The sequence below is a fragment of the Phaethon aethereus genome, assembly GCF_964289735.1.
Source record: "Phaethon aethereus genome assembly, chromosome: 3".
Taxonomy (NCBI): domain Eukaryota; kingdom Metazoa; phylum Chordata; class Aves; order Phaethontiformes; family Phaethontidae; genus Phaethon; species Phaethon aethereus.
The window spans coordinates 110,051,188-110,078,204 of record NC_138576.1 but is presented as its reverse complement, the minus strand read 5'-3'; the positions used below and the strand labels follow the sequence as shown (position 1 = coordinate 110,078,204).

The following is a 27,017-nucleotide window of genomic DNA, read 5'->3' as shown; positions in this document are numbered from 1 at the left end:
AGCCCATACTCTGAGGAGAAGCTCAGACTTTGTGACTGCCCTGTCAGCCCTTTCTGTAAGGATGGCAGTGTGATGTGCCTATTGCAGATGAGAGGAGTGAGATGCCAAGCAGGGCAACAGAGAATAGTTGGAAAATCCCTTCCCTCTGAAGGGCAAAAATGGGGCAGGTTTCCTGCAAGGATCCTGGCTCCTTTCCTCACTCAGCTCTGGGTGAGACGTGCAGAGCCTCCCCTGGGCTGCGGGCTGTCATGCCTGAGCACCAGCACTCTGCAGGGGGAGGAGGATCTTGTGTCCTTGCCAGCAGCTTCTCTGTGGAAAGAGTGCTTATGTACTGATGTAGGAAATGCAGCAGCAGCTTGTGAGCTCTCTTTGACCACGCTTCTTTGGTAGGATGTATTTCACTCTCCTGCTCCGAGCTGTAATACTTTCCTCTATTTTCTGCCTTGCTTGGTTGGGTAGAATTGCTGCCCAGGACAGGAGCAAATTGTCATTCTGGAGATGTCATGCAGCACCGGATTAACTGCAGAGGTTGCCTGAGTCAGAGGGTAAGTACTCAGGTCAGCAACAATCTGGCAGTGCTTTACAGGGAGGAGGAGAAAAAGGGAGTTCTTGTTCTTCCCTGCATCAGCTTTATCCGGGGTTGCTGTGGCTGTCTTTTCCACCCTTCATTTTCATTGTAGAGAAGGGAACATGAAAAATTGAGTAGATGGTAAGGAAGGACCAGGCTAGAGTGGGACAGTTCCCCTTCCTCTTCATCTTCTTGAAAGTTGGAATAAACCTTGTAGTTGTGTACCCTCCGTGAAGGTGAGAAGTGGTTTGCATTGGCCAGTCCTTCTAAGCAAGCTGTTGGGCCATACCTGTTGATTTTGGGAAGACTGTCCCTTTCCCAGGAGGAGAAAGGGTGTACACAAGTAGCACCCAGGTGCTGTTAGCAACACAGAGTGCTTGTGGTCCCAAGGATGGAAGATGAAGTTTGTGTGTGTGTCAGTGAGTGTGTATTTTGTCGATTTTTTTCTAAAGTTTGCCATTTGGGGAAATTAAGCTGAATTGAGCTTTGCTGTTCCCCTCTCCAGGCTGTATAAAGTGATGCTTAGTGTTTGCTTTAAGCTTTAGGCATAGCCAGGGACAAAAGAGAAGGTGGTGACTGACACTGCCTCTGCAGTTGGGATGAACCCTCCTGCTCTGCAGTTTGTTCGAGTGGCTGTAATGGGTACAGGAATCGCTCTGTCTGGGAGAGCAACCTGCTGTCCCCTTGACTCTGAGGAGAAGTTCCCAAAAGCGTGAGTCCCTGCTGGAATTTGGATGCTTTCCCTGGGTTCCAGGGCCTCTTGGCAGGGTGACTGCCTTCCAGCAGTTGATGTGCTGGCTTTCCTCCTTCTGGAGACTGTGAAACAAGTTATGGCATAGGAGTGAGCGCTGGCTTGCTGGAGGCAGCCTCACTGTCAGCCTGCCGAGGGAGAGGCACTGCTGATACAGTTCGTTTGGGCACCCATCCTAAATACTTATGTTATTAAGCCCTCTGGCTTGGGAAGGTGCAGCAGAGCGCTTTGTGCTCAAGCTGGTATGTTTTTCCCAGATTATGTCGTGTACCTGTGACTCTGTTAAAACTTACAGAAGTCATGATCCTCGTGGCAGGGCTCAAGTGGATGCTCTGGTCTTGCTGCCCGCAGGAGCTGCAGCCAGGGGAGGACAGGGGACTTGGCTTGGCCTGGGGACTTCTGAAGGCGCAGCTGTGTGTGTGCTGTATCCAGTCCTGCCACGCTAGTTCACGTTTGCCTGATTTAGAAAACTATGGATTTTTTTTTTCCCAAGAAATGCAAGCAATTGCTGTAAGGCACAGTTATCCTCCTTGAGGCTGTGTGCCTTACAGGATAGCCTCAGCTTAACTGATGAGGAACAGCTGAAAGATGAGCTTCTGCAAAACCAGCCCCTTAACGACTTATAAAGTGCTCTGAGTCATGGTTTGACCAGAGGTGCTAATGATGGGCTATTGGTAGTCACTGCAAATAAAACTAAAACACTGCAAATAGAACTTGGCCAAATTTTAGGGACAGGACAGTTACTAGAACTTACAGGTCTCTCATGCATGAGTCTTTGGGAGAAGAGTGTCTTTTGACATCCTCCTGCAAGTTTATAGCTAATAAGCTGTCAGACAGGGTTAGTCTTAACGGTAGCAAAGTACTAGAAAATGAAGTGTTTAAAATCGTAAGTAGGAGAGCAATCGAGAATGTCAACCTTATGGCTTAGCCATCAGCCACAGCTTATAAAGTTAAGACAGATGCTTTCTTAAAAAGAAACCTGGCTGATGTTTTGATAGCAGCTCTGTCAAAATGAAGTGCAAGATCCAAGCTGTGCTCATGCTCTGACTGAAGTTGTGGGCCCATCCTACTTCAAGTGGGGCAAAATTTTCCTTTATTTCCTCACAAGGAGAGCACACAATGATGCGTTTTGAAGCCAGGCGTACCAAGGGGATGACATGACTCTGTAAACATAAATGATCTTCCTCTGAAGTCTCTTGTCATTTTGAAGTCTGCCAAAATCCCCTAGTTTTCATTTGGCTTCCTCTTCTTTCCAGTCTTTTCTTGAGCAGTGTTTTCTGTATCTTCTCCCTGCACAGCTCTAAGGCCCCAGCTAATAACAATAAATTTCCTCACACACAACTGCACAGTAGTACATCACAAAACCACTATCAGCCTGGGAGCACTTTGCAAGTAGAAACTTCTTCCTGTCTGATTTCAGAGACCTGACTTAATTCTAGTCTGAAGAGAAACTAGCTGGGAAATATCGAGTTTCCCAGTGTGTTAGCTTATTAAAGTTATCATGTTTGCTGTCCTTTATTGCAATATGGACTGTCTAAGCTGAAAAAACAAGTTGTTGATTCAGCTGAAAGACAGTATAGTCTTTTAACCTGTGTTTCTACACCTCCGCAGGTTTGGAGAGGTATGCTTATATGCAGTGATTCTTAGGTTTTCTTTTGGTGTAACTAATACAGGTGTAGGTGAATATGCCTGAATGTGTTGCAGTATTTCATGTCCTCTTCTGCCAGACCATACAGTTGCCCTGTGGAAAAGCTCTGAGTGTACCTGACCTGATTGAGGCAGCTCTTGTTGCAGAGCCAAATACATGTCTACAAACTACCACTGAGGAATTTGAAAAATGGGTTTGCCTGCCAAAACTGAGGATATTCAAGCCTCTGCAGATATTGGCAGTCAGTAAACTGATCTCTGGTAACTGCCGGACAGGCATTTAAATAACTTCCTTTTGTTTGTGTGTGTTTTGTTTTTCTCTCTTAGAAAGAGAAAAGGAGAAGAGGTGGATGGAAATGTGACTGTGAAAAAGAAGCAGAAAAAAGAAAAAGAGAAAGAATCAAAGCAGGAAAAACAGCTGAAGGTGAGTTTTAGCTGATGACATCCTAAAAACTGCTTTGTTAGAAGAGTGCAGTGTCAGGCACTAATTGAAGAGCTGTGACACCTAGAAAGGGGCTGTACCTGGTGCCCAGACAAAGTAGAGTTGCCGCACAGCCAGTCCTCGTGTCCTGGTGCAGGACATACCCTGTCACTAAGGCTTTGTTGAAGGCAGTTCACCCTGCTGCATTCTCCTGAAAGACAGAAAGGATCTTCCCTAGGGCTTGTGCTTATGGGATTTAAATAGATTAGGTTAAATGCCTTCTCTCTCAGGGAGCCTGGTTTTGTGGTCCTTCCTGCACCATCTGGTTGTGGTTGCTGAAGCTTTGAGCCCAAGCACTGTTGCAGAAGAGCTTGGAAACCAATAAATAGCTCATTGTCAAAATTAGAGACGTAAAAAATGCATAACTAGATTAATGAGAAATCATATCTCTCTCACCCTCTGGGGAGCTGTGTTCAGTTCTTGGGTACAAAGTGTGACAGATCAGAGCTTTCTACCTCTCAGTTTCTAGAGTATCATGAAGGATTCCCAATAAAGCATCAGGAGTTTTGTATTTATTGAAAACTTGGCATAGGTACTTTCCACGAAAAAATTAACAAGCTGCTTTTGTTGCAATTGAAGCCTTAATGGGGCTGTAGAAAAACAGTGTGTCTACCTTTGAACAAAAGTTTTCTGTTGTGTGTCAATACCTTACTTTTCAATAAAACTTAGCTGAGGCATTGTCAAGGTTTTGCTGCTGCAATGCAGAGGTTTAGGACAGATCAAGGCAATTTGTGGGTCAGGGTTATAGCTTTGGGTTTGCTAATTGTTTTAACAGCATTTCCTCAAGCATGATCGTTAACACTGAAAGTTAAACCATTTAACACAGTCAGCCAGTTCTCCCAGGGTAGACTGCGTTTTTGGGTGTATCCAGTGAATAACATTCGGAAACTATCTGAGATATTTTAGGATGCTTCTTTGCTGTCCAAGCCTTTCACCTTTTGTAGAAAGGCTCCAAATAATGTGTGGGCTCCTCTGCACCACTTCAGGTAACTGACTTAGTATGAATTCCTCTTATGCTTAGGTGGCTTGAAAGAAGACAGTGCCTATCAGCATTTCTGATTTTTGTTTTAATGCAAGGCTCAAATGCAGCCGTATCCCCACTGTTGGCAGTGTGAACTAGTTAGGTGATGTTTGCAAAGGATGTTGAGAGCCTGCTAAGGGTCATAGTGTGATAGAAACACAGGTTCCACTCCACCTAAAAGCTAGCTGTCTTGTTGATATCACTTGTACCTTCTTGTATGGGATAGTGCTGTAAAGGTTACTCCATGGTCTTTCTTAACAAGTATATAATGGAGAACCATTTGTTTATATAGAATCCCACAGGGATGTCCTTCTGCATCTAATCTTGAGAGGGTATCTGGTGAAGCTGCAGTGTGCTCGTGTATTCATACTGAAACCTGAAGCATGTGACTTTAAAGACCTGTTCTAGGTGTTTGGGTAAAACGTGTAACTCTCCCTTTTGGTAAAGCTACTGGTTCTTGGTGCTATTCATCTCACAGTTTGCACTTAAGGTACCATGGGCATGCTAAAACCTTGTCCACATACTGCAGTTTCAGGAATGTTCTTAGAAGGCAATTGACTGAAAGTAGCTAAGCTGCTCAGTTTTGTCAACAGGAGCAAACAGAGCTGATCTGGGGCATCAAGGATGAGCTGAGGAAAGTCTGCTCCACTAATGACCTGAAAGAGCTGCTGATCGCCAACAAGCAGGAAGTTCCGTCAGGGGAGAATGCCGTGAGTCTGTAGTGGCTTTGCACGTGTGCTGGGTCTTTGAATCGGAGCAGCTGACCTGAACCAATATTGCTGCAAGGTCCACAAGTCTGAAGCACGTTCCTAACGTAACACTTCAGGAAGAAATTCAGTGCAAAGCCCAGTCCTTTTGACTGAGGACTCTGATGATACTGCTGTTACGCTTGCTTGTGAAGGGCTTTGCCGTGATGTGTGATGCTGAATTCAGCGCCTTCATCTCAGTGATGTGTCTTTGCTATGCCCAAACTGGTCCATATTTTTTTGTTGCTGGCTCTTCAAGAGCAGGTTAGTTATGGCACTTCACATCGCCTCCCTAAACTGTTAAATTACGCCCCAAAAAAGGCAAAAACTATTCAAATTCTTTCATCCCTTCCAAAACCAGTCATATTTCAGTCTTTGTAACTTGTGAAAGTCTTCTCTGTTTTGGAGCCACACATCACTTTAAGTATTTGTGTTTATTAAGACACTTTGTAAGGAATGTGGGCTGGGATGTGGGAAGTGTCTAGACTCAAAATGGTCAAGAAATACTTTCTAGGCAGGAAAACTGGGACTTGTCTGAGCCTACGTTCCTACCTACATACTCATGTGCTCAGATGCCGTAGGTTGTCCCCTCCTTGGCTGTTCCAGCACGGCTGCCTGGTCAGGTGCTGTGTGGTAGGTATGTTTTCCTGAATGCTGAATCCAAATAAGAGAGACTGAGTCATTAAGCCGTTGTAAATCAATCAGTTCTGTATGCATGACAAGTGCTGGAAATGTCTATGTCTGCATGCCAGCAGCCTGAGTTATTTTCTTGTCCAGCCCAGCGTAATGAATGCGTGGACTTCAAGCCTCCTTCTGCCATGACCTGTTCTGTATTCTTTGTTGCTTTTAGATTTTGGACCGAGTAGCAGATGGGATGGCGTTTGGAGCTCTGCTTCCCTGCGAGGAGTGTAAGGGGCAGTTTGTGTTCAAGAGTGACGCATATTATTGTTCAGGGGACATTACTGCCTGGACTAAGTGTGTTGCTAAAACACAGACTCCCAATAGGAAGGACTGGGTAATCCCAAAGGTAGGTGTTTACTGCAAATTTGATGATCTGAAGTACTTATCTTAACTGATGTTACCTCTTCTAAGGAGAATAAGCACAGCTAATGCATAACTAAATTATACTTTAACCAGTAACGCTAAATTGAAAGAGACGTTGCTGGTTTGATTTGAAACTTGTCATTTACCCTCATCTAGCTTTGTTTTCCCAGTCAGTAAGGTGGGTATTTGCCTACCTTTAGTATGAATGTCTCAGAAATCCTTTCCAAGACCTGCAGTAAATGCCAACACCTGGCCAGGGCTCAATTTAGCCTTTAAATCTTATAATAGTCTTTGTTGTTTTTAAACGCTCCTTATCCCACAGGAGTTTCGGGAAATTCCTTACCTGAAGAAATTTAAGTGTAAGAAGCAGGACAGGGCATTCCCTCCAGATGCTGCAACTGTGAACTCTGTGCCTCCTCCTTCTGCATCTGCTCCTCTGACAGAGACTGTGTCCACACCCAGAGGTAAGCAGTTGGCTGGGCATGGGTCAGTGATGTTCAGGATGGTGTGTAATGCCATTCCCAGCTGGACTAACATGCCACCCTGAACAGGCATGCTGTTCTCCTCGCCCCGAGCAGGCAGAGCTCTCCTGGTGAGCACCAGCATAGCAGTCTCATGTGCTTCATCATCCTAGCACAGGTAGACCCTGATATGGTGGGTTGCCCTGGGACGTATGCTCAACATCCTGGCTGTTTTCTAACAAATTGGTTTGGGTATTTGTTGATGGTGAGGAAATAATGTGTTTGCAATGAAGCAGAAATTTAAAGGCCCATGTTGCAAAATGTGTCTCAAGGGAGACCTGCTATGAAATGCCGTTGTGCTTGGTTTCTTTGGAAACATCCAGGGATATCCATAATGCCAGATAATTCCACATCCAGTGTTAGGTTTTAAGGGCAAGAATTTTTTTTTTTTTAAATCTTCTAAATACTCCGTTGGGATTTGGCTTTACCAATCACTGACTCCCCTTATGCAAAATAGAGATGCTGTCTCCAGCCCACAAATTGGCAAAAGGTTGGACTCCAGGAATTCCCCATAGACTGTTGGAATGAGTTGCATGCTTTGGTGATAACAGCCTGTCCACTAAAAACTATGCTGACTTCTTTCTTATTCAGCCTTTTTAGCCCTGGCTGTAGTTTGGGGAGCCGGGGATTATTGTTACTTAGTGAAAAGGGTGGGAGTAATTCTGCACAGCTAATTTTAGCCAGATCGTGTTAATTTAGCAATGAAGACAAAGTAACCGAGGTCTTGGTTCTGACTGGCAAGTTGATTCCAGCCCCAGTGTGCCTGAAAGTAAATTCTAACTATTGACCAGAATTAAACCCAGGTTACTTTGTTTGCTGGCAACCTAACCAGTCTGAGTTGTGGGGAGTAGAGGAAACAAAACCCTCAGAGCTAATAGCATTTATCTTTAGCAGTGCAGATATGCAATTAGACACTTGCCATGTCTTGGACCCACCTGCATTGCAAAGTGTTAACATGATGATGTGAGGGAGCCTTCACATGGTTACCAGTTTGCTCCTGACTTGTTATGGGGTTTGCATGATACAACCTTGCCTATAAGATCAAGACTGAAATATACTGTAATACAGGAACATGGTTGCTTGAGAGATAATCTTTCTCCAGCCCCTCAAAAACACGTTTTCTTTTGAAGAGGCAAGAGCTTTCATGTTACAGTGAATTTCTCCCATGCTGTCCAGGCATGAAAGGAAAAGGGAAGCGGAGCAGAGTACGTAGTAGCACAGTGCTGAAGCAGACTGATTTTTTTTTTTTTTTTTCTTAAAAAAAAAAAAAAAGCATCAGGCAAATTGTGTGCCTATGTATCTTATCTTCCCCGTCTTTCATCCCTTCTGTTTGTTGGTGGGTCCTGAGTTTTGTTGCCTTTCCTAGGTGAAGGGGAGCTTCCTCCCGCCTGCTTAGCGCAGGTCAAACCTGCTTGGACCCTTGTCTCCCTGTCAGCTGGGCTGATTGTCCTGAGTGTGGGGGTGCTGTCTGTGCTTGTTATTTGTCTGGGGTGCTCTGTGCCTGTTGCTAACATGCTGTGTTATTTCTGAACCCCTAGACAAACCACTGACCAACATGAAGATCCTGGTTCTTGGAAAGCTGTCAAAGAACAAGGAGGAGGTGAAGAGCATTGTGGAGGAGCTGGGAGGAAAAATGACAACAACAGCTAACAAGGCCACCCTGTGCATCAGCACACAGAGTGAGCAGCTATGCCTTAGTTACTGGTAGCACTGGTAACAGACCTGAGCGGATTACAGAGGACATGTCCTCAGAGCTCTCTGGGGATCAGTGTTTAGATTAGAGGAGTGTTTTGTGTGTGTACATGGCCTTAGTTTGCTTGGAAGAGTAAAGACAGATGTGTGCTATTTGAGTTTTACTTACCTAGCACATTAATGCTGTGGGTTGTGCCATAAGGCCTTGTCAGGTCTTCAGTAGCTGGAGCTTGGGTCTGTATGCAGACCGTGTTGGTGTGCAAGCCACCCTTGTTGGGATGGCAGGTGCTGGGGGCTGTGTCCATGTGTGCCTTGGAGAAACTGCAGAGCTGACTGTGGGTGCCTGAAGGCAGTAGTTTTCTCTGCTGGCAGCATAGGGTCTGCTCTTGCTCCCTGTTGCAGTTGAGGTGCAAACTGGTTGCAGAGTTAGGAGATCAGCTCCCACTTGCCAGGAGGTCCCAGAGGGACTGTACATCCCTAGCCTTGCTCTGGGAAGGGGAGAGCTGGACCGGGTAAACGGGAGTGTTCCTGCTGTAGCCCAAGCTGCAGCTTTGAGCCGATGGGGATTTTACTTTCCAAAGAACATAGTGAATTCAAAATGTGGTGGAAGTGTGTTTCCTCAAAGTGCCAGAGAGCCCTGAATCGTGGACAGAGGGTGGGGGCTAAAGTCTGAAACCTCACTGATACTTTTTTCTCTCCATTTCCCACCCTGACTCTACAGAGGATGTGGAGAAAATGAGCAAGAAGATGGAAGAAGTGAAAGAGGCCAAAGTCCGTGTGGTCTCAGAGGGGTTTCTTCAGGATGTGAAATCCTCCAGCAAGGACTTTCAGGAGCTTGTGTCTCTCCATGCGCTTTCGCCTTGGGGTGCGGAGGTGAAAATGGAGCATGAGGAAATGGCTGTGGATGGGAAGTGCAGCAAACCCCCAAGTATGAAGAGTGCTGGGAAAGTCAAAGAAGAACAAGGTGAAGAATAAAGTGGTTGTTTCTCCGCAGGCCTGTTTAATGTTGTGCATGCATAAAGCAAACTTGGATATAGTCTATCCTTGCCCTGTCCTTGAGTTCTCTGTCCTTTTTCTCATAATAAATTTAAATAATAAGACCTGAGGGCAAGACTAGCTTTCAGTAAATGTGAAGCTGTCTTCTGAACTGGCTCCTGTTTCCTCTGGTTCAGTCTTGCCTCAGATGTCTTCTGTGCTGTATGTGCTCAGGCTCCATGACATCGGTCTAGGCTCTTCCTCATAACGACTCAGCTTCTCTGCCAGTTTGGTCAGTGTTGCAGCTCCAAGGAGGTGCTGGGGCACCAAGATGTGACAGGCACTACCATGACCCCCAAGGGGTGTTAGCGAGTGAGAAAATACTGGGGTCCAGAACACTGGGTCTTTGTTCTACTTGGGTTAGAACGTAACATTTTTTTAATGGAGGAGGAAAAATAGCCAACACCAATGGCATTCCTTACCAATGCCATAGAGAGCTTGCATTATTAATGCTGGACAGTGAACAAAACCGTCAGATCTGCTCACCTATCTTCAGAACCTGTTATCCTCCATGTCCTCCAAGTGTAGGTTTCTGTCATATAATTGGCTATGTTACTGCCAGACTGTCTCACAGCAGTAGGATCTTCAGGGGACCTGAACACCCCCACACACCCTGTGAGGTTTTTAAATCCCACTTAAAAGTCACGTTTGTGGTTGTGTTTATCTGCTGTGCAGGCGAAAAAATTATATATGGCCCACCCCTTGGGGCCAGAAGGAAGGAGATAGATAGAATCTGGGGAGATCTTATTTTTCATTTAATTGAGGGGATGGGGAGGAGGGCTGTCAGTTGTCTGCTAAAGCCAGGTAAAAAAAGCCATTGAAGTCACTGTGCTCATATTCTGGGAATCTGATTTGAAGTCTCCTTAGGGTGATAATTATGCAAATTGAGAATTTAAGTGTTGATTCAAGTCAGACTGTGTTGCCTGCCTAGGAAAAAAATTAACTCTCTTTCACTGCAGGACCTAGCAAGTCTGAAAAGAAAATGAAGCTAACAGTTAAGGGTGGAGCAGCAGTAGATCCTGATTCTGGTGAGTGATAACAATGGCTGTGCCTGCACCACACACAGTCTTCAGGATGCATGATCATGTTCAAAACCCTTTTCTGTGAAAGGATAAAGGTTCCATAAAAGGAATGTGCATTTTTAAACCATTTTTTCTTGCTGTCAAAGAAAGGATATTGATTGACATTCAAAGCTGGATATTGGAGGATTTTCTAGTGTAACTTTCAGAAGGACCACGTAAACTAAGGAGTGCACCTTGTTCATCTTCAGGAGCATCTGTCAGTGGGGCCAATAAAGGCCCAGCCAGCGGAAGCCACAGGTCTGACTTGAGCATCTGCCTCCAAACCTTTTTGGGGGCAGCTGGTGCTACTCTCTAAACCTATGGTGCATGGACATTATTCTGAGAATTCATACTGCATCCAAGGCCAACCTTTGGTTTTTCAATCCATTTGCTAACATGACACCTGCAGAGCTGTATCTCTCCTGAGAATTCCTCCAGGCAGTCATGCAGTGTTAAATACTAGTTCTCAGATGGTATTTTTTCAAAAGTTACAATTTTTTTTTCTGTAGTCTGGATTGAGGTTCACTCCAGTGTATCTAAAGGTGCGTGCTCACAATTTATTAAAAAGAAAACATGCTTCAAGTAGTTTTGAATGGGCATGTGGTCACTGTTTTTGCGGTATTTTTGTTAAGATTTAAAGTACTTCATGAAACATTTGTGTGAGCGCAAATGTAGGAAGGAGACCTAAAATGGTAACCTATGTGTTCTAACTTGTTTCTTCTCTGTAGGTTTGGAGGATTCTGCTCATGTCTTTGAAAAAGGCGGGAAGATTTTCAGTGCAACCCTGGGCCTAGTAGATATTGTGAAAGGAACAAATTCTTACTATAAACTGCAGCTGCTAGAGGATGACAGAGAGAACAGGTGAGTTCATTTTTCCCTAGAAATACTTTTGTTCACTTCTTTCCCAATAAATATTGTATTTATTTATAAGAACTGGCTGGACGGCCAAGCCCAGAGAGTTGTGGTGAATGGTGTTAAATCCAGCTGGCGGCCGGTCACAAGCGGTGTTCCCCAGGGCTCGGTTCTGGGGCCGATCTTGTTCAATATCTTTATCGATGATCTGGATGAGGGGATCGAGTGCTCCCTCAGTAAGTTTGCAGATGACACCAAGTTGGGTGGGAGTGTTGATCTGCTGGAGGGCTCTGCAGAGGCATCTGGACAGGCTGGATTGATGGGCCAAGGTCAACTGTATGAGGTTTAATAAGGCCAAGTGCAGGGTCCTGCACTTGGGTCACAACAACCCCCTGCAACGCTACAGGCTTGGGGAGGAGTGGCTGGAGAGCTGCCCGGCAGAAAGGGACCTGGGGATGCTGGTTGACAGCCGGCTGAACATGAGCCGGCAGTGTGCCCAGGTGGCCAAGAAGGCCAACAGCGTCCTGGCCTTTACCAGAAATAGTGTGGCCAGCAGGAGCAGGGAAGTGATCGTGCCCCTGTACTGGGCACTGGTGAGGCCGCACCTTGAATTCTGTGTTCAGTTTTGGGCCCCTCACTACAAGAAGGACGCTGAGGTGCTGGAGCATGTTCAGAGAAGGGCAACGAAGCTGGTGAGGAGTCTGGAGCACAAGTCTTACGGGGAGCGGCTGAGGGAACTGGGGTTGTTCAGTCTGGAGAAGAGGAGGCTGAGGGGAGACCTCATCGTTCTCTACAACTACCTGAAAGGGGGTTGTGGCGACGTGGGTGTTGGTCTCTTCTCCCAAGTAACCAGCAATAGGACAAGAGGAAATGGCCTCAAGTTGTGCCAGAGGAGGTTTAGACTGGATAATAGGAAAAATTTCTTCACCAAGAGGGTGGTCAAACATTGGAACAGGCTGCCCAGGGAGGTGGTGGAGTCACCATCTCTGGAAGCATTCAAAAAACGTGTGGATGTGGCGCTTCAGGACATGGTTTAGGGGACATGGTGGCGCTGGATTAATGGTTGGACTTGATGACCTTGAAGGTCCTTTCCAACCTTAGTGATTCTGTGATATTTTTGCCATTACAAAAGCAAAGTACGAGTAAAATCTCTTTGAGGAGATAACGGATAGGTATGTTTAAAAAACCCCAAACAACAACAACAACAAACCTCCAAAATCCCCAAAACCACCAAAAACCCCCAAAACTATAAAACAACAAAACAACAGGCCACCCCTGGGGAGATCTGTGCTTTGTGTGGAAACATTTCTTTCCAGTGTTGGCATAAGTTGGGAAGTGAGTAATTTTGCGGAATTGCATCTGGTAGTGTTCATTCCTGCATTCTGGGATGAGGGAGGCACATATAATTGATGTCTTTAGGACTGGGTTAATTGCCTAACAGGAGGGCCGCACTGCTCTGTGACTGATGGCTGTCCTTGAAAATGCAGAAGCAGAATTTGGTGAAGGTTCCTATGTTCTAACATCAAGACCCCACATGTAAAGTCAGTGATGTTGGGAATCTTTCCCATATTTTCCAGCTTCTGTCTTCTAATTGCAGAGCTGTAACCTTGGGAAACAAAACCAGATTCTGGCTGTTCTACCGCGATATAGTCCTGAATTGAGTGCCCTGAGACTTAACAAAATGCACTGCAATAGTCAGAGGATGATCATGTGTTTAGCTTTCCACTCTCCTCAGACGCATGGGAGAGCTGTCCAGTGGCTGCATTACTGAAGATAAAGAAATTGAGAGGGTTCTTTAAAATTAAACTGCCCCTCCCTCAAGCACATAAGGGACACACAGAAATCCAGGGGAGCTAATGGCTATCAGCAAGAACCCTCGTTCAGCTTTGGGGTTGTTCCACTTTACCATGTTCATAATAAGCTTTTGTTGCTGGCTCTTGTATGTGGGGTTTGTCTGGATCTGTGATTCAGTACGTGGAGGGGTATCAGTGCCTGTGTTTCGTGCCTGACATATTGGAAAGGTTGATTTATTGTATCTCTATAAATACTACAGAAGCTCGCCCAAGGTGGTGTCAGTAATATAAACAAATACTTCAGTTACTTTTGGTTTCTCTAGAAATCTCAACTCTAGGACTTGAGGCTTAAAGATGCATTGTGTTTTTCTTTTTTCAAATATATGACCCCAGTAGACTGAAGATTCATATTTGTGAAGCATTAAGACTGAAGAGATGTTAGCATCTCTCTTCCTGCTTCCCTGTTTATCCTCAGGGCTGTAGGTCTGGTGTGCTAACACTGGGCATTTTTTCACACCAGTTCTTGGACATATGCTCTGTGGTGGCTCTTTTGTTGCTCGCCTGCAGTTGCTGTTAATGTCTTCCATACGATTAATGATATGCAAATAGCTGATTTGCATATAGTCCTATGGTTGTTGCAGGATCAGTTTCATTTGGACTGAGATCTAGAGCCAAAGTATCTTATGTCTGTTCTTTTTTCACGTTTCATTTCTCTAGATACTGGGTGTTCAGATCTTGGGGTCGCGTGGGCACTGTAATTGGGAGTAACAAGCTGGAGCAGATGCCGTCAAAAGAAGATGCTGTTGAACACTTCCTGAATTTGTATGAAGAGAAAACTGGCAATTCTTGGCATTCAAAGAACTTCACTAAATATCCAAAAAAATTCTACCCACTGGAAATAGATTATGGACAGGTAAGTCTGAAATGTCCCTGTATGAGATGGAGCATTGCTCAGCTACTTCCTTTAGCTGTTTTGTTCAGTGCTCACTGTTGGATCACTTACACTTAAAAAACCTGAGCAATGAAGTGCAGGTGCAACTATTGTATCTTATCTGTGCTACAGAGAGCAAGCTGTAGATTGATGAGTTTCATGAATGAAAATAGATATGTTGGGAAACTAAGTAGTTTCCTATTGTCAAGTCTGAAGTCCCTTTAGTGCTCTTCCCTGTTTACTTTGTAATTTTAAAGATGTGAATCTGAACTTAATTCATCAGTCCTTTCACATACATCCTGTCTGAAAACACCATTTTCTTTTATTTAAAATAGATACTTCTCTGTCTTCAACGTCTAAAATCCTACCAAATGGTGAAGCAATTCTTATGCAGCATTCTACTTAGTGCACATATTGAGCAGGCTGAGAAAGAGAAATTATTCATTGCCAGTAAGATTTGGCTATTTAGACAGCTAAGCTAAATAACAATTCTCTTCCTTCTGCCCAGTGGGGGTTTGTATGTTTATTTAAAGGCATACCCATAACTTAAACTATTTTCAGATGAAACAGTTGAATGCTGTTAATAGCTATAAAGATATCAGAAAACATATTTTTCAAGCCATTGCATTTTTCTGTGGCCAAATTACCGGATGTCATCTTTCAGTGCAAAGTACTTGATTCTTAGCTTTATTTCTGGAAATTTGAATATTGCAGTGGCGAAGCATCTGTTACACTGCGATGTACAGTGATATTCTGAAGCACCTGGCAGATGCTTTATTGGTGCAGTGCTCTATCCATGAAAGCATCTAGATGGAATTGTGGCTAATTGATGATTCCTGTACTCATCCGTGACAGTTTTTATTACAAAAACTTAGTGAAACTGGTTATTACATATCTTTTTTGTCATAAAAGCAACAAAGTAAACAGTCATTTTTTCACATCAAGGTCTCTGTGCAGAAGAATGCTTGCAGAAAAATTAATACTCTTGAGGTGAAGCAGAGATGCACACAGAGTTCCTGTTCCCTTAATTCTACTTAAATTGTGTAGTGCCACCTCTTGAAATGTCTTGCCAAATTACTGAATAGGTAGATTTGTAAACCCACTTTGTTCCAAAATGTCACAGCAATGTGCCACGCTGCCCATGAACTTCAGACTAGTCATAGTATGCATACACTAAATTGGTTTTGAGTTGTTACCATGGCAACCAGCCTGTTACTTTTATCCTTTGTGATTTTGCTAATTCTGATACTAATTTTACCTCCCAGGATGAAGAAGCTGTCAGGAAACTGACAGTGGGTGCTGGGACTAAGTCAAAACTTGCTAAGCCAATCCAGGACCTTATTAAGATGATCTTTGATGTGGAGAGCATGAAGAAAGCGATGGTGGAATTTGAGGTGACCACACACGTTCATGTTACTCACTTGTGACCCTCATTGCTCTCTTTCCATGATACGTATGCAGCCAGAAGCAAGTTCTTTGCAATTTGTTATGCATCATACTTCCCAGAAGTCAGTGTGAGTTTTAGATCAGCCTTAAAATAAGGACAAGAGTCTGACCAGAATTTGCCAAGTACTGGAAGTAATAACTTAGTTATGGTACGTGAAGTTTTTAAAACATGAGTGCATTCTTTGTTCTTCAGTGGGGAATGTCTGTATCAGCATCTTCAACTTAACAAGCCTATGAGAAACTCATCTGCTGGTCCTGGTATCAGTAGTCATTCTATGTTTATTGTTTGTTTTTTGGTTTTTTTTCCAGTAACGCATCATGACCACTGTTTGCTGAATGCTCTTAAGATATTAACACAGCCAATTTGCTGGTAATGTGAGGCAGGAGGCACTTTTTTTTTTCTGAGCAGTGAACCACACTTGGTGAGGGGCTGGGGGGTAAACACTACTACTAATTTAGGTAGCAAATGAACATGCAGCTCAGACTTGAGAAATGCTGCCAGTTGCGTGCACTAGTGAAGTGCCTTGACGAAGTCCAGATCCTCTTCTGAATGGGGCCAAACTCTAGATTTTGTTGTTGTTGTATTTCTTATTTGTTCTAATGATACCCTATTTTCATCCATTCTTCTTTCCTGCATGCTTTTTGATCTGCTTTTCTAACAGGCTTTCAGAGAGTGGTCTCCTTGTATTGTCTGTCTCTCCTTACCTAGAAACAGCTTTATTGGTGTTCAGAGATCCTGCAGTTTGTTTGAATGCAGCCATTCAAACTGGATTAATTCTAAATAACAAGTTTCAGTTTTCTTCAGCCAGCTTAGTTATCCTTCTCTAAGAGTTCATATTTAAGCAGCTGTTGTTTGCTCTCTGTGTCAGTATTTTGTGTACCTACTTTTCAGAACAGGCTTTGCACCATTCCGTACAGCTTATCTGAAAGCTTTCAGATAGCTTGCCCAATGTTTTGTAGTACGTTGGGTTAACTGTATTCCCCTGTATTTCCAGTGGTTCTTTACATCAAAGTCTTTTAAAATACTTACAATTCTGTGGAACTGGAACTGGCTGAAGACTCTGAACTGATCATCATCTGATGTCTTCTGACTTTGTAGAAATCTGTTGATACTATATTAATTCACAGCAGCTGCAGATCTATAGGTGACTTGGGAGTCCAGATGGGCCTGTCTTCCTATGAGATTTATCTTCCTGCACTGTTTCTGCTGAACAGCTGTTTTCTGTTAGAGGAAATAATGTTTTTCCTAGTTAGAGGTTTCTGTGCATCCTCTGAAAATGGCTGCTTCATTCCTTTAATCATCCTGATCTCAAGTATTTCATTCCATCCAAGAACTCTCGCTCTGCCAAAACTGCAAAACTAAATTCTTAGTCTTTCCATTACATGACAATAGAGTTATCTGATGTATTTATCTTCCTGCTTCTAACTTAGCTTTCAGGAGTTTTACCTCACCAAGCATACAGAGGTTTATTACAATTACCTATGTCATTGCCATACATGAAAAGGATAGTTAGAGGGCTCAGTCTACTCTCGTGCTGTGTCCTCTCTTGCCTGCGTGGAAGGCAAACATCTCCCTTGCCTCTCATGACAACCTTGGTACACACATCTGTGATGTGGAGCTAATTCTTCATGTTACCCTCAGTGCATCTGGCAGTAATTGCAGTACTGATGTTTTAGATCCAACCCCTTGACTGCTGTGTTCTTTTGATGCATCTAGCGATAAAGCTTTGGATGCAGTTTAGCTTTATATTAGCTCTGCAGGGCTCTGTTCACCTCCCATGACTCACAGAAGACAAATTCCTGCCCTTTGGCTGTATGTGGGCTCTGTAAGAGATACATTACTCAGTCATGTTGTTGGGGGATGTGGTAGTTTATAGGTGTTAGTGTCTATATGTGTTAGTTTATACGTTTATATAACTTACAGTTAATATAGGTGTCCGCAGCTATTCTGCACATCCAAGTTAAGTGGCCCATTTTATGTGTCTTTTTATAATTTTTCAGCTAATAATTAAATAATACGGATGGATGGTACTCAACAGGAAAGCATTGGCCCCAAAAGTTTGGGAGCTACAAATCTATTGCAAGTTGTTTTTCATTAGGTTATTAATCTTGGCTTTGTGACTCTCGTGTCCCTTAGACATAATCGGTTTTGAAGTCTGTCTTTTCTCTTGCATTCCATCTTGGCTTTTCTTAGTATCTGGCTTTACGTATGCTTAGCTGCAGCTAAAGGTGAAAGTTCTCCTAAGCCCAGTACATGGTGGAAATCTCCATACAAAATCACTTCAGGGCTTTCACACCAGTCTGTAGCTTGGAAGAGCCTTCTGAGTTCAGCTTGCAGAGAAGATTTGCATAAAGCTGGGTTTCCTAGCTCCATAGTGAATAAATAATGTGGAACTTATCCAGACAGTATGTGATATACGTGGTTTTATAGGATCTTCTGTCCTTGAGCTGAATCTTAAACCCATCAAGTTAAATAAAAGCTACTTTGACCTGCCGGGTGTACGGTGAGTACTGTCAAGAGTCCAGAGGGTGTCTGTATGATCTTTGCAAAAGACTCCATTGGACTTGACTTTTGTCAAACATTTTTGCGTTCAGATGGTCCTTAACTATGCGAGGATTTAATGCTAAACCACGACAACTGCAAATCCAAAACTCTCCCAAGATCCACCAATACACAAACAAAAGCAACATATAAATTGAATCAGTGGATAAATGCAGGCAACAAAGACATCGCTTTTAACTTAGTTGCTTTTTTTGTTGTTGGTTTTTCATTAATGAATATGAAGCATCCTATAATCTCTTTGCATTCGACCCCTGATAATTGTAGGGTGTGGAAGAAGGCGTCTAGGTTGTACCTAGAGACACAGATGATCTTATGAACAATAATTATTTCATTCAGTCTGCTTCTTTGCTAGCCTGAAATGTATGGTTACTCAAGTGATTGAGGAATCCACCTGACAGTAGGTCAATAATAGACTTCTATCCAGATACTTAGTACGCTATTTTTGTGTTGCCCTAGCATACATGCTTAGTTTCCTATTGCAGTATTCCTTTGTTTCTAGGAAGTCTTCTCAGTGCTGTACACTGTCCTTCTGATACCATTCCTCGATCCGCAGAGATTAATACCAAGTTTGAAATGTTTTCATTCTTCGTGTGGTCAGTCCTACCAGAATGGAGAGACTAGTTCACTAGAAACCAGAGAGGGAATGCTGCATTGGTTTCAGTGTAGTGAAATCCTGTTTTAATCGTTTAAATCTTCATCAGATTGACCTGCAGAAGATGCCATTGGGAAAACTGAGCAAGCGACAGATCCAGAGCGCATACTCCATCCTTAATGAGGTTCAGCAGGTGAGCATGAAAGAGTTGTTAGAGCAAGAGGGGAGTTCAGAAGTTGTCCTGGGCTTGGAGTGAGGTGAATGCTCAGCTGTGTGTATAAAGATCTGTGCTGTCTTTCACTGGAGAAGGGGATGTGGATTCCACGGGTAACTAGTTAGTTCTCTTCACTGTTGTACCAGTTTGAGCAGTACTTTTATCTTTCCCACTTCTGTAGCACAAACTTCAGGCTGAGCCAGACATAAATGGCAGTTGAGCAAATAAAGCTGATGTCTTGATCTAGTAGCAAGCTGGTGTTTCCACCCGAGAAGTCTGCTTGACGATGAGAATAAAAGTTGACACAGGAGAGGGTCTGGCTTGAAGACATTACTGTATTTACACATCATGACCTGGACCATTCCAAGAATCACTACACAGTACTGCCTGAACAGCTTGCAAAAGTGTACCAGCATACCCCATTTTTTGTTATGGGCTCCCTGGCAAAGCATAGATAGGGGAAGTTTTACTTCAGTTGTTAGAGTAGACCAGAACCTTGCCAAGGATGCGCACCCTTCTGTATCCAGAAGTCTTTATTTTGTCTTCCAGAAATCTAATCCCCATTAGATTTTTCTCATACAGACATACACAGAATTTCTGGTACAAGTACTGTGACTTACTACATGCAAAACAGTTAAATAGAATTGCTCTTTTTAGTTCTGTGAGAGTTCCAGCATTAATGCTACTTGTACATCTGCTTCCGTGTATTAGCCTCAAGTATCTCGTGTGTGTCTTTTGCTATGGAGACTTAATCTTACTCAGTAATTTTCTTTGGTGCTTGTTTTCTTGTGTAGGCAGTTTCTGATAGTGGTTCAGAATCCCAGATCTTGGACCTCTCCAACCGCTTCTATACCCTGATCCCTCATGACTTTGGGATGAAGAAACCACCTCTCCTAAATAACTTAGAATACATTCAGGTATTGACTGGAAACAGTATGTTGTTTGCAGGCAACAGGTCTGATATCAGACATCTAGCAAAGAGAATTTGTGAGGTTTTAAGACTTACTTTAACCTCATGCTTTCATGAGGTTAAGCTTATATTTCTTCAGAGTATCTGTTTATGTGCATATGTGTGTATACATATGCAAATAATTTTATATATAAGGTATCAGAAGACGTTATATAGTATGGTATATTTTTTGTATATATGTGTGTGTATATTTTAGTATATTTAAGTGTGTATATATATTAAAAAAAGGTAGTGTTGTGTTGTTAGATGGCGATGTGTGGCAGGTGATCCACGTACACTGTTACAATTTGGGGTATTCCAGAGTCATGGACATGTCAAAGGCACAAGTAAAATAACATCTTCAAATTCTTCAGGCTAAAGTGCAGATGTTGGACAACTTGCTTGATATTGAGGTTGCTTACAGCCTTCTCAGAGGTGGAAATGATGATGGAGATAAAGACCCAATTGACATCAACTATGAAAAACTTCGAACTGATATTAAGGTAAAGGAAATGAGTGTGAATACAAACTGATGTCCTGTTGTTTTGGAATATAACAAATCACCTAGACTGTAAGTGGACAGATGTATTGGCATGAGTTCAATGAAGGGCCACTGACATGGTTAAGGGACTGGAGTATGTGTTGTACAAGGAGATGCTGAAAGAGCTGGGGCGCTTTAACCTGGAGAAAAGAAGGCTCAGGGGATAGCTTATCAATGTCTGTGAATACCTGATGGGGGAAGGGAGTAAAGAAGGCAGAGACAGACTCTTTTCAGTGGTTTCCAGTCCAAGAGGGAATGAGTACAAATTGAAGTACAGAAAATTGTATTTAAACAAAAGAAGGAGCTTTTGTTGTTGATGGTGTTTGATTTTGTTTGTTTGTTTACTGTGAGGGTGGTCAAACACTGGAAAAAGTTGCTCAGAGAGTCTGTGGAGGCTCCCTTGCAGGTGTTGAAAGCCTGACTGAACTCAGTCCTTGGCAACCTCCTCCAGCTGACCCTGCTTTGAGCAGGGGAGTTGGAAATCGTCTCAATTTCCAGATGTGCCTTCCTCCCTGTCTCTGACAAGTGCTGTCTGTGTACCTGAACATCTTCTTTAGCTGGGAATAAATTTCCACCTAAATTATAAAGGAGACTTAAACTGGGGAGTTGCAAGTGTGTGGTGGGCACCATCATGTTATAAGAAGCCTGCGAGTTTGTATGTTAAAGAAACTTCTCTCGTTTGCCTCTTTGCAGGTTGTTGACAAAGATTCAGAAGAAGCCAAGATTATTAAACAATATGTGAAAAATACTCATGCTGCTACTCACAATGCATATGACCTCAAAGTTGTGGATGTAAGCTGGGCAATAACTGGGGTTTAAGTTTGTGATTCTAAGTCAACTTACTTGTTTGCAGTTTCCTTTTATTTTTGAGTAGCTTATCTAGTTTTCTTTGTTGAAGGGATGGTTTGATAGATCAGTTGCTATTTAATAGAGTAGCAAAAGTCTAGGCAGAGATGAGTCTAAGCTTACTGAGGTGTCTTTGGCTGTCTGCTTTTAATTCAATTGGCCTTGAAAAGGAGGTGGAGGAGTAATCTAAAATTGAGCCTTAGTTCATTGAATGATTTTTCAGAAAACTATGATCTCATGAAAATGCAGAAGGGAAGATGGAAAAGTAACCAATAACAAGTACTGTGTGATCAACGCTACCTCTTTTTTGCTAGCATGACATGGCAAACTGCAAAAACTAAAAACCATCCAGATCAATTTTCCTAGCAGATTACTATATATTCCAGACTGGGTGATTTTTTTAAATCCAATTAGTTGCATGAAGGTAACAGTTTATTTGCTTCTTTTTCTCCTATACCTTTTTGAAATGAAGATCTTCAGGATTGAGCGTGAAGGAGAGAGTCAGCGTTACAAGCCATTTAAGCAGCTTCACAATCGCCAGCTGCTGTGGCACGGTTCCCGCGCCACCAACTTTGCTGGTATCCTCTCACAGGGTCTCCGGATAGCTCCTCCTGAAGCTCCTGTGGTACGTTAAACAGATAGCTTCTCTGGCAGCCTCCATCTGTGTGCCTAGAGACAGCCACAGTCGGAGAACACCTATATGGGAGAATTTCTGTGTGGGGAGGGCTCAGTGTTACCTCTCAGCCTGCAGGCAACATTGTGTGTCCAGCATGTGTTGCTGACTGGTGTCCACAAGAGCTTGAGTGGCAGCTTTGCTCTCCTGGGAGGCCAGCCAGGTGGATTCAATGCTGCCTTTGTGTTATTGTCCCAATCTTTTTCTTCTTCTTCTGTTTTTTTTTTCTTTTGCTGCTTGTAGACTGGCTACATGTTTGGGAAGGGCATCTATTTTGCAGACATGGTATCCAAGAGCGCCAACTACTGTCACACATCTCAAGCTGATCCCATAGGCTTAATACTACTGGGAGAAGTTGCCCTTGGAAATATGTAAGTAACTTATGAAGAGCATTTGCTGAACATGCTTAACATATAGTGGTAGAAGGTGGTGCTAAATTGCAAGCCTTTTCTTCAGTATGAAGAAACAGCACTTTGTAGACCCTTAGAAACAAGATTTCTTTTTTCTTAAAATGAGAGCTATTTCGTGGGGGGGAAAAAAGAATCAGTGTTGCAGGTCTACAATCTTATGCTAAATGCCAATATCATTAAAATTAGTAACTAAGACAAGGAAGACTGTTCAGAAGAGTAGCATATAAATGAACTTTATATTAACTCACCATCAAGTGAAACCTGAAAAAAAAAAAATTTCCACCAAAATAGTTTAAGACAAATGTAAAATGCTATTGCATGTTCTTTGTGCTGTACAGGTATGAGCTAAAGAATGCTTCTCACATAACAAAATTGCCCAAGGGAAAACACAGTGTGAAAGGTAAGCATTAGTAGTTGTCACTGGTAATCTGTTATTGATGGCAAACTCACCTTGTGGCCCTCTGCTTATCAAAGAGAACTATAGTCATTTCATAGTTGTACTTCCTTTATGAGTTTGCATAATGTAGCCCTATAGTTGCATCTGTGTATGTGTATGTTGTGTTGTTTTGAGATGGGAGTTAGTACACTTGGAACGTTAAGACTGAAGTTAATGTGTTGCCTGAAGTTCAGGAGGAAAGTTTCATTTGATATTACACAAGAGAAAATGTAAGGTGCATTCACCAACGTCTTACTCGCTTTCATCATAACAGTACTATGTGCTTTAGAAGAAAGATGAGAGGTTTGATAGATCAGAAGAATAATTGTGTAGCTTTCAAAGTGCCTTAGAAGCTTGGGGAGTAGGAAAAATGTAAGAATAAAAGTTCAGATGGAACAGCTGTTCTCATTACATTTCTATCTGCAAAAAGAATCAGTATATTGTACTGAAAAAGATGATGAGAGAAAAGACTTAGCTCTCTAATTCAAGCAAAAGAAATGGTAATCATGACTATCTTCTGTACCGAGATGGGAGAGCGGAGAGCAGTAACATTCAGTAACGAGTGGCTTTTCTGAAACTATTCATTTTGAGAGGCTCAAAAAAATCAGTTGCCTAAAATAGAATAGATTTAGCATCTTTTTCAATACATACTGCTCACACTATTACGGATGTCAAACCAGATTTGTATTAAAGAGTTTAAAGAGAATAAGAATTGGTTTGTTATACTTCTCTGAAACTGCTGCAATGTGCGTGTTTTCATTGATGGACTAGGATAGGAGAGCTTTAAGTCTGGTCTGTTTTAGCTTTGATCATACAGATTAGACAATTAACAGCCAAAAGTCTAAAATTCTGACTTCTAATGTAGCAGAGTATGAGTACCATAACTGTGGTGATGCTGAATTGAATAAACAGACTGTATCCTTGGTGTTCTTTTTAAGATACTTTTGCATTTGGTCAGCATTTGAAAATATATGTGAAGTAATATTTGTCTGAGTAATTTTCTTTATGTGCAAAGTCTGTGTTTGCCTTCTAGATTTGTAACTAATGGTTTTTTTTCCTTTCTAGGCTTGGGCAAAACTGCACCTGATCCCACAGCGACTACCACCCTTGGTGGTGTAGAGGTTCCCTTAGGGAACGGGATCTCAACAGGAATTAATGATACCTGTCTTCTGTATAATGAGTATCCTTTGCTATTATGCTGGCTGCATGCTGTGTCGGAGTGTTGCTGGATTTTGCAGGACTTCGCTCATGTTGGTCAGGAGTTTCGGCACACTGTGGTTTGTTTCTCTTGAATCTGCTTTAGAGTACTCGCCAACAATTTAGAGTCTCTTCTCCAAGGGAGATGATTGTACAGTTGCACACTTAAATTGTCATTCTGCAAAAAAAAGGAAAGAACACACACAGCAAACAGCTGTTGTCCCAGTAGGACTCAATACCTGAAGGCACTGGTGTGGCCAGGCAACGCTGCCCAGTAGTGTCTTTGCCCAGAGATGTGCCAGGACAAGGGGAGGGGAATGCAGCCTGTGGGTTTCACATCACTCCAGTCTAGTTTCTTCCTGGTTGTGCTGTGGCTGGCCAGCTTGCCCAGGAGGAGGAGGTGGGGGAGCCAGCTCTGTGGTTTGATGGAATCTCTCATTACACAGCTTCTCTTGTGTTCCCCAGACCCTTTGCAAGTATTGAGGTAAACCTCAGATGCTCATCAGAGATATAGCAGTTAAGCCTCATTCTAGGCAGACGTGGTCCCAAATGAATGTGTGCTCAACAGTCATAAGAGGTCATAAGTGATATCTAAGCTCCCAGATAATCTCTTCACTGCCAGTGAAGTAAGTAACCCATTAATACAACCTCTGGGTTGTGCAGAAACTGTCTTCTCTCTTGGTAAGCTGTTTTCCTCTTACAAGCAGTGTTGGCAGCAGAACTCATGGCAATACTGTTTTTGTCTTGAGTTTTCTTAAATACAGCATCTGTCTTGGTCAGATGATAGAATAATAACAGCTAACTGAGGTAACATGATGTGCATTCATTTTGTTTTACACTGTGTTTAACAGGGATGCTTTTCATCTAAAATTGGGATTAGAGGTAAGTTTGAGGCCTAAAGCATTGAGAAACAAATAGGAAAGCTGGGACTGTCTTCTGAGAAAACGAAATAGTGCAGTGCAGTCATAGAATGTGCAAGCACTGCCAGCCACTGTAGAGCTCTTCTCTCTGATTCCAGTTTGGGTTTTTTAGTGGGAAATTAAGAGGACATGAATGAATTTGTGCTGAAAGGTAGCAACAGAGCTACAGTTATAATTGTAGATGCCAGGTCTGTAACTGCAGATCTCATCTAGGCTATGTTGCTCCACTGTTTAGATAGCAAGAGAGGAGATGTGTGTTATGGCTCTGGCTGACAATAAATAATCTTCAAGAGCTACAGCCCCGTATCTAAGTCAGTTCACCTGCCTGTCAGTCAGGATTCCTGCTGCATCAGCATTAACTCTCCATACGACTGTTATTTGCATGTTTCTAACTATTGTATAAAACATTTTCAGATTCAAAGACAACTCAAATTTAAAGATTTGTGGTTTGAGCTGTTAGAACCGCTTAATCACACTGGCATCTGTACGGTAGCTTCAAAGCTACCAAAAGTGCAAAGGTGAAGTTTGACTGTGTTTTGAGGTTTTTCTGTGTTGTTAATATCAACAACTGTAATTAATTATTCCTTAACATTCTTCCCAGATATATTGTGTATGATGTTGCTCAGGTAAATCTGAAGTACCTGCTGAAACTGAAATTCAACTATAAGACATCACTCTGGTGAACAGTATTTAGAAGCCCTGTTAGAGTTATACTGTAGTTACACTATAGCGTTGACTTCTGACATGCTTATGCATTGACTTCTCTTACCAAGATATCAAGAGCTAGACTGCAGAAGCGGTTACTAAATCCTATTTAGTACAACACGTAGTGAAAGTTTTATATAAATGTGTGGCAACACATGGACCTGAATTCTGATGAGAACGAGTACCTGGTTTTGTTTTATATCACTTCTAATTTTGGGGCTATCAAGTGTTTCTTTTAATTGATCAAACTGACCAAAAAAAAAAAAAATCAAGCCTTGTGTTTTTAGCCAAACAGAGCTGGGCAATAGCAGGAGAAGGAGCTTGAGGATGTTAGCTTTGTTAAGGTTCCCTCTTGTTTAAGATACCCTTTTTCAGTTTTCATTTGAATAAATGATAAATGTGCATTTATTTTGAGGTAAAAAATAAAAGCTAATTTCATACTAACAGCTTTATGTTTCAAAACTTCCAAATTGTTTTGGTTTTGAGTCATAATTTAAATATATTTGGTAGAATGTTCTTAAACGTGATATCTCTCTGAAGATCAAATGCCAAATATTGAAATCTGTAGTCACATTTCAGGAAGTCATGGTGAAATGAAAATTTGGACTTTCCACTGAGACTTCATCTGTCAACAGTTGGTGTGGTAAATATGGAAAATGAACTTGTGGCTGTTTGAACTTAGTATTAGCCCCAATAAACCTCCTTTATATATCTACCTTCAACGTGCTGTAAGTTGGTTGTTGTAGATTGAAGTCCTAACAAAGTCATAAGGTGAGTTTGGGCTCAAGCTTTTCACTCACTCATGATCTGGAGTGGTCTGCCACTCTGGGTAGTCTTGAATTCCCTGTCTTGAAACATTTATATGAACTAGTAATTTCAATGTTTAGTGATGTTTGTTACGTCTCACTTTCAGTAATACTTTTGAGCAATATGGGAGTACTTGACTATGGAGCAACATCAGTTCTTTTTCTCAAAAATTACTGATTTCCCTGAGCTATTAGGGCAAGTTGGCTAATCTCTGGGGACAGTTCTGCACTGGCAGTGCATTCAGTATCTCCTCCACTATGACAGTTCCCTTCCCAAGAAGGGACAGTTCAAGCTCATTCTGATGGTTGCAGCCTCAGTCTTTGGTAACCTCTGTGGAAACAGCAGATCAGTTTCCTAAAACGTTGAAACATCCCAGTGCCTTTTGAAAAAGGAGTTCAAAGCCAAAGTGGTTGCTTATGGTGTGGCTTTTTCCAGGATCCCTGAAGGAAAGAAGGGTGAGGAGTGGTAGATGGAAAACAAAGCTGCTGTCGGGGAGAGAAGGAAATGTGGAAGGATTGGGCAAGTCGTATGGCTTGAGGACAGTTCAACACAAGGATCAATTGATGTTGGTGCTA

General features: G+C 42.5%; 1 protein-coding gene across 1 annotated transcript in view; it reads left to right on the top strand.

Annotated features, from left to right (window-relative positions):
- Nucleotides 1–25,613, top strand: part of PARP1 (poly(ADP-ribose) polymerase 1) — a gene marked incomplete at both ends in the record, with an annotated part of 30,333 nt that extends 4,720 nt beyond the window's left edge. Inside the window, 19 exons of the mRNA XM_081998603.1 lie at nt 3,294–3,390; nt 5,062–5,178; nt 6,065–6,241; nt 6,581–6,722; nt 8,318–8,458; nt 9,193–9,435; nt 10,466–10,534; nt 11,296–11,428; nt 13,930–14,125; nt 15,409–15,537; nt 18,854–18,937; nt 19,753–19,875; nt 20,282–20,410; nt 21,142–21,240; nt 21,767–21,919; nt 22,211–22,338; nt 22,716–22,777; nt 23,879–23,993; nt 25,532–25,613. Coding sequence (XP_081854729.1) covers nt 3,294–3,390; nt 5,062–5,178; nt 6,065–6,241; nt 6,581–6,722; nt 8,318–8,458; nt 9,193–9,435; nt 10,466–10,534; nt 11,296–11,428; nt 13,930–14,125; nt 15,409–15,537; nt 18,854–18,937; nt 19,753–19,875; nt 20,282–20,410; nt 21,142–21,240; nt 21,767–21,919; nt 22,211–22,338; nt 22,716–22,777; nt 23,879–23,993; nt 25,532–25,613 — 2,419 coding nt within the window. The remainder of the gene's footprint in view (nt 1–3,293; nt 3,391–5,061; nt 5,179–6,064; nt 6,242–6,580; nt 6,723–8,317; nt 8,459–9,192; nt 9,436–10,465; nt 10,535–11,295; nt 11,429–13,929; nt 14,126–15,408; nt 15,538–18,853; nt 18,938–19,752; nt 19,876–20,281; nt 20,411–21,141; nt 21,241–21,766; nt 21,920–22,210; nt 22,339–22,715; nt 22,778–23,878; nt 23,994–25,531) is intronic.
- Nucleotides 25,614–27,017: the final 1,404 nt, after the last annotated feature.